The 16,087-nt window shown below is 42.4% G+C and overlaps 1 protein-coding gene and 2 non-coding genes across 17 annotated transcripts in view; all 3 read left to right on the top strand.

Annotated features, from left to right (window-relative positions):
* The window catches only part of LOC110528493 (eukaryotic translation initiation factor 4B), a 35,412-nt gene that overhangs the window by 3,510 nt on the left and 15,815 nt on the right, over nt 1–16,087 (top strand). For 8 of the 15 annotated variants that reach the window (XM_090241853.1, XM_090241848.1, XM_036984070.2 and 5 more), the window contains exons 2-11: nt 427–579; nt 815–1,020; nt 9,351–9,467; nt 9,878–9,932; nt 10,822–10,974; nt 11,348–11,557; nt 12,100–12,264; nt 12,566–12,824; nt 13,605–13,708; nt 15,766–16,006. In XM_090241853.1, the coding sequence (XP_090097979.1) occupies nt 427–579; nt 815–1,020; nt 9,351–9,467; nt 9,878–9,932; nt 10,822–10,974; nt 11,348–11,557; nt 12,100–12,264; nt 12,566–12,824; nt 13,605–13,708; nt 15,766–16,006 (1,663 nt within the window). The remainder of the gene's footprint in view (nt 1–426; nt 580–814; nt 1,021–9,350; nt 9,468–9,877; nt 9,933–10,821; nt 10,975–11,347; nt 11,558–12,099; nt 12,265–12,565; nt 12,825–13,604; nt 13,709–15,765; nt 16,007–16,087) is intronic. The other 7 variants (XM_090241849.1, XM_090241854.1, XM_090241846.1 and 4 more) reach the window with 1 other exon arrangement.
* On the top strand, nt 5,629–5,763 carry LOC118965414 (small nucleolar RNA SNORA16B/SNORA16A family). The gene has a single exon (XR_005052740.1). It is a non-coding gene; the product is annotated as a small nucleolar RNA SNORA16B/SNORA16A family (small nucleolar RNA).
* LOC118965424 (small nucleolar RNA SNORA81) lies at nt 11,019–11,186 on the top strand. Its single transcript, XR_005052750.1, has one exon. It is a non-coding gene; the product is annotated as a small nucleolar RNA SNORA81 (small nucleolar RNA).

The raw sequence follows: 16,087 nt of genomic DNA on the forward strand, positions 1-16,087 counted from the left end.
AGGGCGCTAAATTGCTTGGACCATACCTTGCAAGTGAGCTGTGTCACATACGCCTAAAATAACATTGAAGGGCTGGTTGGGTTTGGACCTGTTGCGCGTGGGAGTAGAACAGAAATCCAGCGGAGTGCGGTAATAAAAATTGCGGGCGGAATCCATCTCTCGCAAACCACTACCTCGAGTCTAGTAGTTACAAATCAAGTTAAATGGACCGCTTGTAGTGGGATATGACTTTGTAATTACATCAGTCAAAATGTCTTCCAAATGTACCCTCTATCTCTTACGTAAGAGACTGGCAACCATGCTAATCCAGACCCCTTAGATTGGAAACTAGGGACTAGTGGTTGTTTTTGGACAGTTCATCTCTGTACATTACATTTCCCTTCAATGTTTCATGCAGCCCACTGATCTCCCTCTCTCCCTCTCCAGCTAAGAAGAAGGGGAATAAGAAGGGGAAGACCCTGACCCTCACTGACTTCCTGGCAGAGGACAATGGGAGTGGAGGCAATGCTCCACCACCGCAACCCAGCTACGCCAAGTCCACCAGCTGGGCCGACGAGACGGATGACGTGGAGGGAGATGGTGAGAGACACATGATGCTTGATGAGATCTCATATGGGGGCTCATCCAAAGATGCAAACTTACCAGGGTTTCACATTCACTAGGGTGCAATGCTAACTATGCAGATCAGTGAAATGTAGCATTGGGAATCATGTCTTGTTGTTCCACAGTACATTTCTATCTGTTTTCGGTAACATTGCACCTGTCCATGGAAAAACATATCCCTCTTCCTTACTCCTCCTACTCTTTCTCTCAGTGTCCACCTCCTGGCACTCAGGGGAGGACAGTTACCGGGCCCCGGCCATAGATCGCAACATCCTGCCCACGGCGCCACGGTCAGCCCGCGAGCCCAACGTGGACCGGTCGCGCCTCCCCCGCAGCCCCCCCTACACCGCCTTCCTGGGCAACCTGCCCTACGATGTCTCTGAGGAATCTATCATGGACTTCTTCCGGGGCCTAGCGGTACGTACTAGATCCTGTCAGAACGGCATCTGTGTTAACAAAATCTGTGTTTTCAGTAGATACAAAGTAGTGAAAAAATGCTTTGCTCTCCTACCTGGACATGTCTACGTTGTGCCGACTCAACATGACTCTGGTGTGGGAAGGATACCACACACTTTTTGACTTGTGTATTATTATTTATATAAATCTTATTTATTTAACTAGGCAAGTCAGTTATGAACATTCTTATTTACTATGACAGCCTACCCTAGCCAAATCTGGACGATGCTGGGCCAATTGTGCGCTGCCATATGGGACTCCCAGTCAAGGCTGGAAGTGATACAGCCCGGATTCGAACCAGGGACTGTAGCGATGCCTCTTGCATTGAGTTTAGGGCAGGGCGGTATAACATATTTTATGATATACTGGTATTGATGCAGAGACCAGTTTGGGTTTTTACTTTACCTTCTATACTGGCATTTTGTTTACTTTGTTAAATGTGATACGCCATGTGTGATGTCACTTTTTTATAGTTCACTTTACTACTTGAGTCATCTCTGTCTCCACTCTTTCTCTCCATGTCACTTTCCACAATCTATCCAAGCCCCCTGTCACTCAAGGAGCGCAATTTATGTTCCTCAACCACGCCACTTGCATTCAGTCTGCATGGTCAATGCAGCACATGCAACAATGTTGACAACAACAATGTTTTCACTTTGTTTCTTAATATAAATCCACTAGTGTTCTATAATGACACTATTAGTTTATATTTCTAAAATCAGCAAACAGCTAGTTTGTCGTCTTCGCAAGTTGCCCTAAATCTTGAGACACTAAACGTTATCTATCTAGCTAATAAATGCACTGAGTAAGAGCAAACGTACCTAGCTAATACAGCCTGATAATACCAGTGATGGTGTAGACCTAAATCAGCATGTTTGTGCAACAGTGTCTTCTAAATCAAAGGAATATGAAAAGCAAGAATATGTTAGCTACATGGGAGTAGCTAAGAGAACACGCAATGTAGCCAAAGCTTATAGGGTCTCCTAGGAAACACTTATCAACATTTTAGTTCCTAGCCTGTCACAAAAGCTCTCCCTGGCATTTTAATTTGTTGTCATCTCAAACAACACTATTCAAAGTGTGCACTATTATATTCTAACCATAGAACAGTCATTCTATTTCCATGATTCCAACAGTTTTGCTCTAATTCGCAAGTCAAATCGCAATTGCAACTTTTGGTTAAAAATAAGTTCTTGATAATTTGCCCATATCTTGCAGCCCTATGTGGCAGTGTGGAAATTCTCAATTGAGCACTAGTGTAAAGTACTTTTAAGTAGTACTTTCAAGTATTTTTACTTTAGTTGTTTTTTTGTTTGTTGGTATCTGTACTTTACTTTACTATTCTTTTTATTTTTGACAACTTTTACTTCACTAAATTCCTAAATAAAATACTGTACTTTCTACTCCATACATTTTTCTTGACACCTAAAAGTACTTGTTACATTTTGAATGCTTAGCAGACAGGAAAGTTGTCCAATTCATGCACTTGTAACCTCTTGCAGCTCCCGCCCTACTTTGTGCAATTTCCGCCTGAAGACATACCCAAATCTAACAGCCTGTAGCTCAGGCACAGAACCAATGATATGCATATTCTTGGTACCATTTAAAAGAAAACACTCTGAAGTTTGCGTAAATGTGGATTGAATGTAGGAGAATAACACACAATAGATCTGTTTTAGATAAAACAATGAAAATGAACCAGTTAAAACAAACATTCAGATAGGATGATGGGGACAATTTCAGTGAAAAATATAAGAGGGCAACAGTACTTGTGCAAAGTTTCAGAATGATAACTTCCAAAATGTGTGGCCTACATGACATTTATCATGAAGTCACCCAGGTGTCCCACACAAGTAGCCCAAATGTACCCAAGTGGCCAAATTGGTGAAGGTATATTCTAACACCCCCCCCACCCCCCCCCAAAAATAGGAAAAAAAATCTAATCTATTTATATAGCCCCAGCCTAAAACCCCAAACAGCAAGCAATGCAGGTGTAGAAGCACGGTGGCTAGGAAAAACTCCCGAGAGGCAGCAACCTAGGAAGAAACCTAGAGAGGAACCAGGCTATGCTGGGTGGAGATGACAGTGGTTGTAGAGGGTGCAACAGGACAGCACCTCAAGAGTAAAAATTAATAGTTTAGGGTTCCGTAGCCGCAGGCAGAACAGTTGAAACTGGAACAGCGGCAAGGCCAGGTGGACTGGGGACAGCAAGGAGTCATCATGCCCGGTAGTCCTGACGCATGGTCCTACGGCTCAGGTCCTCCGAAAGAGAGAATTAGAGAGAGCATACTTAAATTCACACAGGACTCCCATTCGGAGTCAGTGTCACTGTGAAAGAAAATGTTCAGTTAGAATAGTTTCACATATGAGCCGTGTATCAGGTATAATAAACAGATATATATATATATATATATATATATGAGAGTTGAAGGTTGAATATATTATTATTACCTGCTAGATCTACTGTCTATTATATTATGACAGACCAGCTAGATCTACTGTCTTTATTATATTACTGTCTTTATTATATTACAACAGACCAGCTGTATCTACTATTTCCATTTCACTTTGGCCATTGATGTAGTCCTGCACTCTCCTCAATAGCCTCAAATAGGCTATTTCATGTGGGTTGGGGTGGGGCGGCAGACACACGCATCTCACATTTCATGACATTAAATGTTTATATATTGCTTCTAAAATAAATAAAAATCACATATATTATTAATTTCAAACAAGGGCATTAGCATGATAAGAACTTACCAGTCCAAAACTATGTCCTCTCCCGTTCAAAAAAATATTCCTCCACAATCGCTAAATGAAGCATCCTACAACAATCTGTCTCACCTTCCCAATCAATTTATTCTGAAGTTGTGTGTACATCTGTATATCTAGACTTAGATTTAGCTTTCCCTGACTTAGTCGCCATAATGATTGATATATAAACAGCTGAATCTGCGCATTCACCAAACAATACAGTTCGTAAATACGTAGCTTCTTCCGGTATGAAAATTCAATAGCGCATGACTCTCTTTATGCTGGAGCTTACTACATGGGTTGGTCTTGCAACACATAAACATGGCATATTGCCGTTTAGCTCAGCTCACTGGCTCTACCCAGCTAGATTAAGATGATCAGTGGTCATTGGGTTAAAAGACAGTCAATCAATGAAACAGCGGGCAAATCATTGGCGCACAATGATGTCATTACTTGTTGTCTTCAAATCGGTTTCTTTCAGTCAATACGTCCCGCAAATTGACCCATCAGGTTTGGTTGTTACAAACAAACCAGTTGATTGCCGTGAAACCCAACATGACTGGAAAAGTCACGTTCTGTGTGGGTTATTTACCTGGAATGTGTCTTCGAAAATGGAATGAGACGGAATTCACTACACAAGCGGTTCACAAAATGTTTCATGTTAGGCTCTAAAAACTGATTTTATCAAACAAAAGATCATTCATTGTGTAACAATGAGCATTGGAATTGCAAACAGACGAAGATCGTCAAAGGCAAACTATTTTATTGCAGTTTGATTTTTGTTGCGCCTGTGCTGGTTGAAATAGTTGTTTTTTATGGGGCTCTATTCTCAGATAATCGCATTGTATTATTTCGCAGTAAATACTTTTTTAAATCTGACAACGCAGTTGGATTAGCAAGATTCTAGGCTTTCGATACAGGTGAGACACTTCTATTTTCATGAATCTTTAATATGACTATTTATGTAGCGACCACCGTATGTTGTGGAATTTCAGCCCGCTAGCGGGTTCCGTGCGCAGAGGTTAAGAGACTCGCTAAACATACATGCTTTGTTTGTAAATTAGGTCTGAGTGTTGGAGTGTTCCCCTGGCTATCCGTTAAAAAATAAATATGGTGCCATCTGATTTGCTTAATATAAGGAATTTGAAATGATATATGCTTTCACTTTTGTTACTCAAGTACACTTTATCAATTACATTTACTTTTGACACTTACTTTTAGACTTTTACCCAAGTAGTATTTTAGTGGGATGACTTTTTTACTTGAGTAATTTTCTGGTAGCGTATCTTTTACTGAAGTATGACAATTTTGTACTTTTTCCACCACTGCAATTGAGTGCAGGAAATGCAGAAATTAAAGATGTGCCGAAATTTGTTTTGGTTGAATTGAACAGTATAAAACAATCAGAATGAAAGACTCATTGAAATCACTTAGAATGTGTGTAGGGGGTTCACTCACTACTCATAAAACAAATATGGAACTTATATTATTCAAGCAGTCAAATACCATCCAATATTTTTTTTAAATGCCATGATAAAATATTTTGACCACATCGCCCAGCCCTAATTGAGATGCAATGCCTTAGACCGCTGTGCCACTCGGGAGCCCAAAAATGTATTTCTTTGTAGACAGATCTACATTTTCAACAGAGTATAGATCTGTACTGATTTACAGTTACTATCAGTGTATATAGGAAAGGGGAACTGTAAAACATTTACTATTGCAAGGGTTTGCTCTTTACCGAACTTAGTTTTTGCTGACCAGCCTCGTTATCTTCAGAATTATACACCTATTGAACCTGCCAACAGTGAGCCTCTTGGCACCAATCGAAGCCGTTGCTGTTCTCTTGTAGCAGATACGGTCAAATGATGCCAAAAACAACACTTTCACCGACGGTCGCTGTGCAGTTTGACAATAACTGACTTAGCAACATTAAGGGGAAGGACACTTGATGCTAAATTGTGCCTAGAAATAGTGTGATGTGTATTTCTTGGCCGTCATTGTGATTAAATGACAGATCTAGTGTTTTCATGATTCTAATTTGATTTCTCCCCCAATGATCGCTGCAGAAAAGTTTCCTGTTTTGAAGGAGACATGAGAAACTGAATGACTGTTGACGTTTATGGTCAGCTGTTTATACACCAGTTGTTTTGTATTCCTGTTAGGGATGCACATTTTGGTCAATTTTGCTGCCGACTAACCGACCCCTCATTAACCGGTCAACAATCATTCCCTCCCCTCCCAAACAGTAAAATGAGGTGATTGACAGAAAATACTATGCATGTATACAAAGAACAGACATTCTTTATTAAGAGCTGGAAACATGCAACAATAGCAAACCTGTCGTCTTAGTCAAAAGGCTATAGTTTATTATTGAACATGCAACTCCTGTAATGAAGCAGCCAATAAAAAGTCATTTTTGAACATTTGCCAAAGTTCAATACGTGGGAAATTACTGTTCTAAATAGCACACTTAAAGCGATCAGTTAGATGTGATAGACACATCTCAGTTAGAAACTTAGAGAAGGAGATCTTATCGTAATGACTAGGATGGGTTGCTAATATGAGCATTGTGCCTTTGGCTTATTGACAATGAAAGAAAGTTGATACGAAAACCAATCGAACAGAAGAGACATTCTGTATCTTCATAAAATAATTGCCGCCACTTTCTATGGTTGTATTTTGGCTAGGCTACTTTGAAGCAAAGTAATACATGCCTCGTTATTTAAAGTTAAACGTTGGGTTTCAAACAGTTATACTCCTTCAAGCTCACATTGCAAAGTGGTGTGTGACCGTTGATACAGCCTATGCACTCAAATGCTGTTATTACGAGTTGATTGCTGTAATTACAAGTTAATTGTGGCTATAAAACAGTTAAAACACGATTGCATTTAGAATTGTTATTCGTTGTGCAATGACTGGGCTTACAAAAGCTCATGCTGTCTGACAGGCAATATCCTAGTTTGAGGAGCAGAATAGCCTATGTATGCTGAACGCGTGTGATAAGCTGCTTAACAATTAACAAAATATTTAATTCTACAAAATTATTCAAATGTACCTATAGAACCATAAGCATGACCGGTCAAATGTATTTTCGGCTGCTAACTGATTTTTAACGGTTAACCGTTACCATTCCTAATTCCTGTCAAACTGAAGGACATTCAACCCACCTGAGGTTAATCATTGCCTATATCTATAGGAGGCGGCTTAGTTGGAACCATCAACCTGTCTAGCCTGTAAATATACTCAGTGTGCAAAACATTAGTAACACCTTTAATATTGAGTTGAACACCCTTTTGCAAATTCGACACGTGTGTTCATGCAAGCAGAATGCCTCTGAACCCTACCAAGTGCAAGGTCCTATCAGTAACCTTAACAATAAATCCACCTGTCCCATGCCACCTCTGGATTGAGGGCCAGGATCTGTGTGTGACAGTACAACAGGTAGCCTAGCACTTAAGAGCGTTGGGCCAGTAACCGAAAGGTTGCTGGTTTGAATCCCAGAGCCGACTAGCTTCTTCCCTTCAAAGACACTTATTGCTCCTGTAAGTTGCTCTGGATAAGCTCACCTGCTAAAATATGTTAACATTTTAGGGGTAATTTTACAGGACTTACAGTGGGGCGAACAGGTTGCTTACTAAACTAACGAAGAGCAACAGATCACTTTTTCTCCTTCACCGTCTTAAAAGGTTCCATGTGCACAGGAAGACCTGGTGAACATGTACACCCGCTACATATGCCCCACCCTAGAGAATGCCCCTCCTGCTTGGCACAGCTCACTGACCCAGCCCAGTCTGATGACCTGGAGCATATTCAGAAGAGAGCATGCCGCACCATCCCAGGAGGACACTCCAGTTTTACCTGTCCCTACCTCGGCTTCATGAAAGACATACAACTCTGCACTGACTGCTGTCAGCCTCTTAAAATCTAAATTCAGAGACTGACTACCCCCTCACTGACGGGCAGGAACGTCCGCAGCCAAAACAAACGGACTACGAAAGTCTAGAACTGAATGGTACACGAGGTCACCAATCCCATATTTCTGCTCATTGAGTCACTTTAAAATCGCAGGACATTATTAGTTAATGTGTTTTGCTCTTTCTATTTTATTTTTATTCATGTTCGTCAGTGATGGGAAAAGTACCTTATTGACAAGTGAAAGTGAAAAAAAAGTGAAAGTGAAAAAAGTCCTACTTGAGTAAAAGTATTTGGTTTTAAATATACTTAAGTATCAAAAGTAAATGTAATTGCTAAAATATACTTAAGTATCAAAAGTGTAAATCATTTTCTTCTTTATATTAAGCAAACCAGGCAAGTCATTTTCTTTTTTATTTTTTCTTTATTTCTTTATTTATTTATTTATTTTTTTACAGATAGTCAGAGACGTGTTTAGTGAGTCTGCCAGATCAGAGGCCGTAGGGGTGTTCCATTGATGATAAGTGCGTGTATCTGACAATTTTTCTGTGCTAAGCGTTCCGTACTTTTGGGTGTCAGATTTTTTTTTGCGTATTAAGTATAATTTTTATGAGGAATGCTGTGATGTAAAAGTTGTCAAATGTGAATAGTAAAGTACAGATACTTTAATGTACGACAAGTAATTTGTGTTTTTACTCAAGTACTTTACACTACTGTATGTTTGTATGCTCATTGTTTTTTGCTATATGAGTGTAATAAAATAAACTTGCTCATTATATATACAGTACCAGTCAAAAGTTTGGACACCTACTCATTCAAGGGTTTTTCCTTTTATTTTTACTATTTTCTACATTGTAGAATCTATGGGACTCTAATCACAGCCGGATGTGCTAGCCTCAATTCGAGCCAGGGACTGTAGTGACACCTCTTGCACTGAGATGCAGTGCCTTAGACCCCTGCGTCCATGTGTATTTTACTGTACTAGAATGCGTAAAGGGCCACTCAAATTGTAAATATCGTTGTTTTTTTTGGCAAGGAAAATGTAATATTGGTGTATCACTGTATAATATTATTATCCTATCTATAGGAGGCTTAACTGGAACCATCAACCTGTTCTTGAAACCACCAGTTGTCTTCTGGGCATTGACAATAACACTTGATGGACACTTGCCCATTGGGCAAGTCGATAGCATTTTTTATTTTACTTGTCCAAAGGTTAAGATGACTTGCCTGAAATGTAGCTGTTTACACAAACAAGTTCAGTATATGGCGCTATCTTCAATGTTAACATGGGAGGCATCAGAAATATAGATTTTGCTAAAGGAGTTGACTCGTATAAATGTTGAAATGTAAGTAAGTACTGTACGTTAAGGAGATAAGTTAAATGTGTGAGGAGACCTGCCAATGTATGCAAAGGAGTTTGTAGCTATCCTATTGCCCTCAAGTACATTTTTATTAATCTCATGATACAGTAACTCATTCTTGTTATGTCATTGCAATATTTATCTTCTGTTCTGAGACTGTCCGCATCAGCGATCACTCATCAGTCTAATTTTTGACTTCATACTAGCAAAGTTCTCCATCAGCTCACTCTCACTGCTCTGTCTCCCCTCTGTTCTCAGATCAGTGCTGTGCGCTTGCCACGGGAGCCCAGTAACCCAGAGAGGCTGAAGGGCTTTGGCTACGCCGAGTTTGATGATGTGGACTCCCTCCTTAGGGCGCTGACTCTCAATGAGGAGGTAAGGAAAGGGCGCAAGGAATAGCAGCAGGAATGGTCAAGGGGTCTTAACTAGAGTTCCATCTATCAGAACACTGATCAATGCAATGTATGATGACCCACTCACTTAGTTGGGATTAATCCCATAGACATTTTCTATAATTTCAACCCATATCAACATCCATTCAACTTTGGTAATTGACTACAAGGGACAAAAAACAAATGTTGATTTAGTAACAGCACGAGAGCTTTTTGTAAATGCGTTAATCAAATGAATTGTTCAAGACAAATGTATTGCATTTTAATGTAAATGACAGCTGGAAACTATTTACCTATCACACTGGAACATGCAGGTATGGAAAGATGAATTTGTTAATTTAGGCCACATTATTGGTAATGACTTGCTTTTTCCCTGCCCCTCTGTCCTAACAGAACCTGGGAAATCGCAGGATCCGGGTGGATATTGCAGATCAGTCCAACGACAAGGGTGAGTTATACACACAATCTGAAGAACATGGGCACATCCAGGTACTTTCCCCAGTTGCTGGAGTTGTAGGCAGACTCATGCAAAACAGAAAGGGAAATGCAGCACACTGCTGCTCATGCGCCCAGGTGATATGTATTTACAACGTTTCGACCCTTAGGTATGGATGCCTGATGAAGACCTAAGGGTCCAAGCGTTATAAATAAATATCACCTGGGCGCATGAGCAGCAGTGTGTTGCGTTTTCCTTTGTTTTCCATGAGTTATACACAACCCACGATTCTAGCTTTCTTTCTACTGTACTATGGGAACAGAATGGCCAAATGTTCTGTCACTTGACCTGGGCTTTGTAAGCATCATAGATTTTAGGCACAAACGGTAGTAACACACAAACTGTAGGAGCATCTATTTTGTCCGATGTTTGGAGTAAAAATCCAGCCTAACGTTCCTCGTAGCAAGACGTCATTGACTCGTACGTAAAGTTACCATTTAAAGCATGCTCTGGAATCTCTGTAGTTTGTGGAGATGTTGCAGGGTCTCTGGAGTACATCTACAGGAGTTTAAATCCATCCTTAGATATTATGGGGTGGTTTCCTGGGTACAAATTAAGCCTAGTCCTGGGCTATAAAGCTAATGGAGAATATTACAAGTGCTTTTAGTCCAGGACTAGGCTTATTCTGCTTCCAGGAAACCAGTCATATGTGTCAGGAGAACAGTTGATGCACATCCCACATTTCTCATAAAATGTAATGCCGGGGCAAAAAACACTGAAGTGCAAGAGCAACAAAAAATTGTTTTCTAATGTGGTGCAGAAATAAAGCACCTGGGGGCATTTAGTGTGTTGGCTTTTCATTCTTTATCTTCTAATTTTATACCTAACCTCCTATGTCCAGAGGGGAGAGATAATGGCCAGATGGGCGGACGGGACAGGATGGGCCGTATGGGAGACATGGGGGGCCCCGACAAGACAGACAGTGACGACTGGAGGGCCCGGCCCACTGCTGACGCTGATGATGGACCCCCAAAGAGAGAGGAATCCGCTTTCGGTGAGAGTCACTCCCTAAGCTCAAAGTGGACTCAGCATGCACACATCCCTTTTTTAAAGCACCCTGCTAAAATTGGGAGGGCGAAGCCTCACGGCTTGGCTCTTGCAAGCATGTAAGCACGGGTACACCAAGGAAGGAGAGAAAAGGCACAGTGTCGCAAATGAGGCTAGGGCGGTCCAATGTCCTTTGTCTCAAGGCTACGTGCTACACTATTTATCTGAAATGTTAAGCATGCATGGTCATGTTTTAGACTGTCCATACAGTTCAAGTTCTTATCTTCAACCTTATGACAAGAACTGCGTATGTTCTGTAACTTTTTCTTGGTATTGCTTAGATCTTAACAGGCAGGCAATTTTCTTTCTGTCCCCCTCAGGGTCACGCGACCGCTATGGAGACCGTGACGGGCCGAGACGGGACAATGACCGCGGCTTTGGCGGTGACCGGGACCGCGGCTTTGGCAGCGACCGGGACCGCGGATTTGGCGGCGACCGGGACCGCGGATTTGGAGGCGACCGGGACGGCGGCAGAGACCGCGGCTTCGGCGGCAGAGACCGCTATGACGACCGGGGAGGTGAGAGCGGAGGTGAAACCACTGCTCAAAACTTAGCATATCATCGACACTCTAGAATACGCTTCACTTTGTTATCCAGATCCTCCTCTGTCAGATTGTCATCAGTCCATCAATCCTCCTGAATGATTATGAATGTCAATCCATATGCTCTTTTTTTGCTCTTAGCCTTGCTTAGGACTAATTCTCACAGGAAAATTTACTATTGGCCCTTCCCAACAGTGCGTTTTTGAAAATCTGAATGTCTTGATGTATGCTAAAAAAATCGCAGCTGATAAATCATGGGGATTTTCTATCTGAAGGGTGTTCTCACTTTGAGACTTACAGCTCCGTCGTGACAGTGTCATTTCCACTAGTATAAATAGTTCAGCATTTATACTTTCTCTCAAACCGACACACCATGCTGAGTAGCAAAGTTTAGATCCTGCAGTTACATTGATCTGACTGGTTGCTGGTGCTAAAATCTATTTGTTTCTCAAGTGTGGCAGCTGTATTTTTTTTGTTCTGTGAACAGCTTGTAAATTCTTGGCCCTTGTACTCCCTCTACTCCACCACAGCCTTTGGCTCCCGCAGGGACCGGGATGATGGCGGGCGACGTGCCTTTGGCAGTGGCTACCGCCGTGATGATGACGGGGGTGGTGGTGGCCGCTACGGGGATCGGGATCGCTACGGCGGGGATCGAGAGGACCGATATGAGAGGCGCGAGGAGAGAGGTGGTGAGGGTAATTGACCCTCAAATTACATTCAATATAATTTTGCTTATTCCATTATATTCTGTATGATATCAACCACATGTCCATCCTCTTACCCCTGCTGACACCATCCCCCCCTCAGGTCCCCTGCCTAGGTCCCCCTTTTACTTACTGAGTAGTGTTGTATTATATAATATGAACAGGTCTCCCTTGGTGATGATGTATTCAAGGTTCAAATAAAGATTAAATTAATGCAAAGTATGTCATCCTTATAACCCATATCCACTGTTACACCCCCCCCCCCCCCCCCCCCCCTTCCCTCCACACCCAGGTGGTCCCACCCAGAGACCCAAGCTGGTCCTGAAGCCACGCAGCACGCCCAAGGAAGAGGAGCAGGCCCGCAGCGGTGGTGGGGGAGCTGCCCCAGCTGCTCCAGCGACTGCCCCCAGCTCCGGCCGTGCCTCCATCTTCGGAGCAGCCAAGCCCGTGGACACTGCAGCCAAGGAGCGGGAGGTGGAGGAGAAACTCCAGAGGCAGCTGGAAGAGGACAAGTCCAGGGGCTTTGATAGAAAACCCCGTGACAGAGACAGGTGAGGGGTTGAGGGTGTAGCTGGAAAGTGCCAGAGCTGAAATGTTCTCTCAAATTGTGCACAAATTTGTTTACGTCCCTGTTAGTGAGCATTTCTCCTTTGCCAAGATAATCCATCTACCTGACAGGTGTGGCACATCAAGAAGCTGATTAAACAGCCTGATCATTACACAGATGCACCTTGGGCTGTGGACAATAAAAGGTCACCCTAAATTGTGCTGTTTTTTCACTACTCAATGCCACAAGTTGAGGGAGCGTGCAATTGACATGCTGACTGCAGGAATGTCCACCTGAACAGTTGCCAGAGAATTACATTTTAATTTCTTTACCATAAGCCGCCTCCATTTTAGAGAATTTGGCAGCGCGTTCAACCGGCCTCATAACGGGCAGGCAACGTGTAACCATGCCAGCCCAGGACCTCCACATCTGGCTTTTTTACCTGGGGTATCGTCTGAGACCAGCCACCCAAACAGCTGATGAAACTGAGGAGTATTTCTGTCTGTAATAAAGCCCTTTTGTGGGGAAAAAACTTGTTGTGTGTGGGTGAGCTCAGCTCTCCAAGGGTTGGGCTCGGCTCTCCAGGGGGTGGGCCTATGCCCACCCGAGGCTGCACCGCTCTCCAGTCATGTGAAATACATAGATTAGGGCCTAATTAACTTATTTCAATTGTCTGATTTCCTTATTTGAACTGTAACTTAGTAAAATCATTGAAATTGCTGTATGTTGCGTTTTTACATTTTAGTTGAATATATTTACTCAATCTTTCTCTTCTCGTGCGTAGGGACCCAAGTTGGAGGAGTGAGGAGCCACCTTCTGAGCGACCTGCAACACGCTCCCGCACAGGAAGTGAGTCATCACAGACTGGAAGTACATCTGGAGGAAGAGGTGATCAACCATATTAATCTTCTGAGTTTTGTCCAGTTCTCTTTGTAGTCTCTTTGCTTGTGGTGTGAGCACGCATACATGATCAACTTTTAAATGTGACCACACTCTCCATTGTATTTTCACTGTAGATATGTTTTCTGTCAGCTATCAAATTAGTGGTTCCTTGCAACAGCCACTCCTTTTCATCAGTATTTCAAGGAATGTGTATCTATGGTGTGATCTGTTTGCTTAAATATGTGTTTATATACAGTACCAGTCAAAATTTGGGGACACCAACAAATTCAAGTGTTTTTCTTAATTTATTTACTATTTTCTACATTGCAGAATAATAGTGACATCAAAACTATGAAATAACACACATGGAATCATGTAGTAACCCAAGAGGTGTTAAACAAATCAATATTTACTTTTGAGATTCTTCAAAGTAGCTACCCTTTGCCTTGACGACAGCTTAGCACATTCTTGGCATTCTCTCAAGCAGCTTCATGAGTTAGTCACCTGGAATGCTTGAAGGAGTTCCCACATATGGTGAGCACTTGTTGGCTGCTTTTCCTTCACTCTGCGGTCCAACTCATCCCAAACCATCTCAATTGGGTTGAGGTCGGGTGATTGTGTAGGCCAGGTCATCAGATGCAGCACTCCATCACTCTTTCTTGGTCAGATAGCCCTTACACAGTCTGGAGGTGTTGGGTCAGTGTCCTGTTGAAAAACAAATGATTGTCCCACTAAGTGCAAACCAGATGGGATGGTGTATCGCTGCAGAATGTGGTAGCAATGCTGGTTAACGGTGCCTTGAATTCTAAATAAATCAGTGTCACCAGCAAAGCACCATCACCCCACCACCTCCATGCTTCACGGTGGGAACCACACATGCGAAGATCACCTTCTCTGCGTCTCACAAAGGCATTGCGGTTGGAACCAAAAATCTCAGTTGGACTCTTCATACCAAAGGACAGATTTCCACTGGTCTAATTGCTCATACGTACATTGCTTATGTTTCTTGGCCCAAGCAAGTCTCTTCTTATTGGTGTCTTTCAGTAGTGGTTTCTTTGCAGCAATTTGACCATGAACACCTGATTCAGTCTCCTCTGAACAGTTGATTTTGAGATTAGGGGTGCATGATATCTCGGTAAACATATTAGCTATAAATGGCAACATCGGTATCGGCCCGATGTCTAGTTTAACACCAATGTGTTAAACAGATGTCAATGCTGACGTGTATACCAATATAACGTAGGTAGATTATGCAATGATGCCACAAAAAATACAGCGCTACACATGCAACACAGCATTCCTAACCCAGCCCACAATGTCTGCTGTGTGGATCTATTTTGAAGTTTCAAAGGAAGATAACAAAAAGGCCATATGCAACGTTTGTGCTGCTATTATTTCCTGAGGGGCGAAAGTCCAATACCACAAACGTAATTACTCATTTGAAAGTGCATCATCCCCAGACGTTCAGCGACTACTTAGAACAAAAGCAGAAAAAAAATGAACGCACCTCCAACAACTAAACGAGTTCCAAGTCGAGCAGTCATTTGAAAGAGTAAGAATCTCAGCGAGACAACTCAAAAGCTCAATTCATTAACGGCAAGATAATGGATTTCATTGCCCTTGACAATCAACCGTTCTCTGTCGTGGATGATGTTGGCTTTCGCCGACTGGTCGAGCACCTTGAGAATGGTAAAGTGTGGCTACTTTGAAGAATCTCACATCAAATATATTTTGATTTTAACATGTTTTTGGTTACTATATGATTCCATGTGTTATTTCATAGTTTTGATGTCTTCAATATTATTCTACAACGTAGAAAATAGTAAAAAATAAAGAGAAACCCTTGAATGAGTACTTCCGACTGTTACTGTGTGTGTGCCTTCCTTTCCTCTTCATTCTGCACCGAACTAAATAGACGGCATGGGTGAATGTAACGTGTATTCCTTTTTAGCCAATTTGTTTTCAATACAAGTTAAAGGAGAGGAGCAGAGGTAGCCCCTTTTACGCCCGAGACAACCCAAACAGTCAGTTTTAATACTGAAATCTCACCCTCTTTTGTCCAGTCTCGCGGCGCAGAGAGAGCGAGCGATCGGTTGAGAACGAAGTATTCAGTGGTAAGGAGGACGACCCTCCCTCTCCCGGAGCTCGCCCTACTTCCGCCAACTCTTCCACATCTTCCTCCAAGGAGCCCCTCAAGGTGATGCCCGCACCACCACCCAAGGAGAATGCCTGGGCCAAGCGCCCTGCGGTGAGCGCTGGGTCCACCCCTGTCTCACCCAGTGACGCGGCATGTCCCAAACTGAGGTCAGAACACGTTCTTATACGTCTTGTATATTGTATAGCATCTGTGGATAACGGTGTGGCCAATTTGTCACATCATTACCA

The sequence above is a fragment of the Oncorhynchus mykiss genome, chromosome 7 (genome assembly GCF_057628025.1).
Source record: "Oncorhynchus mykiss isolate SJ-2025 chromosome 7, ASM5762802v1, whole genome shotgun sequence".
Classification (NCBI taxonomy): Eukaryota; Metazoa; Chordata; class Actinopteri; order Salmoniformes; family Salmonidae; genus Oncorhynchus; species Oncorhynchus mykiss.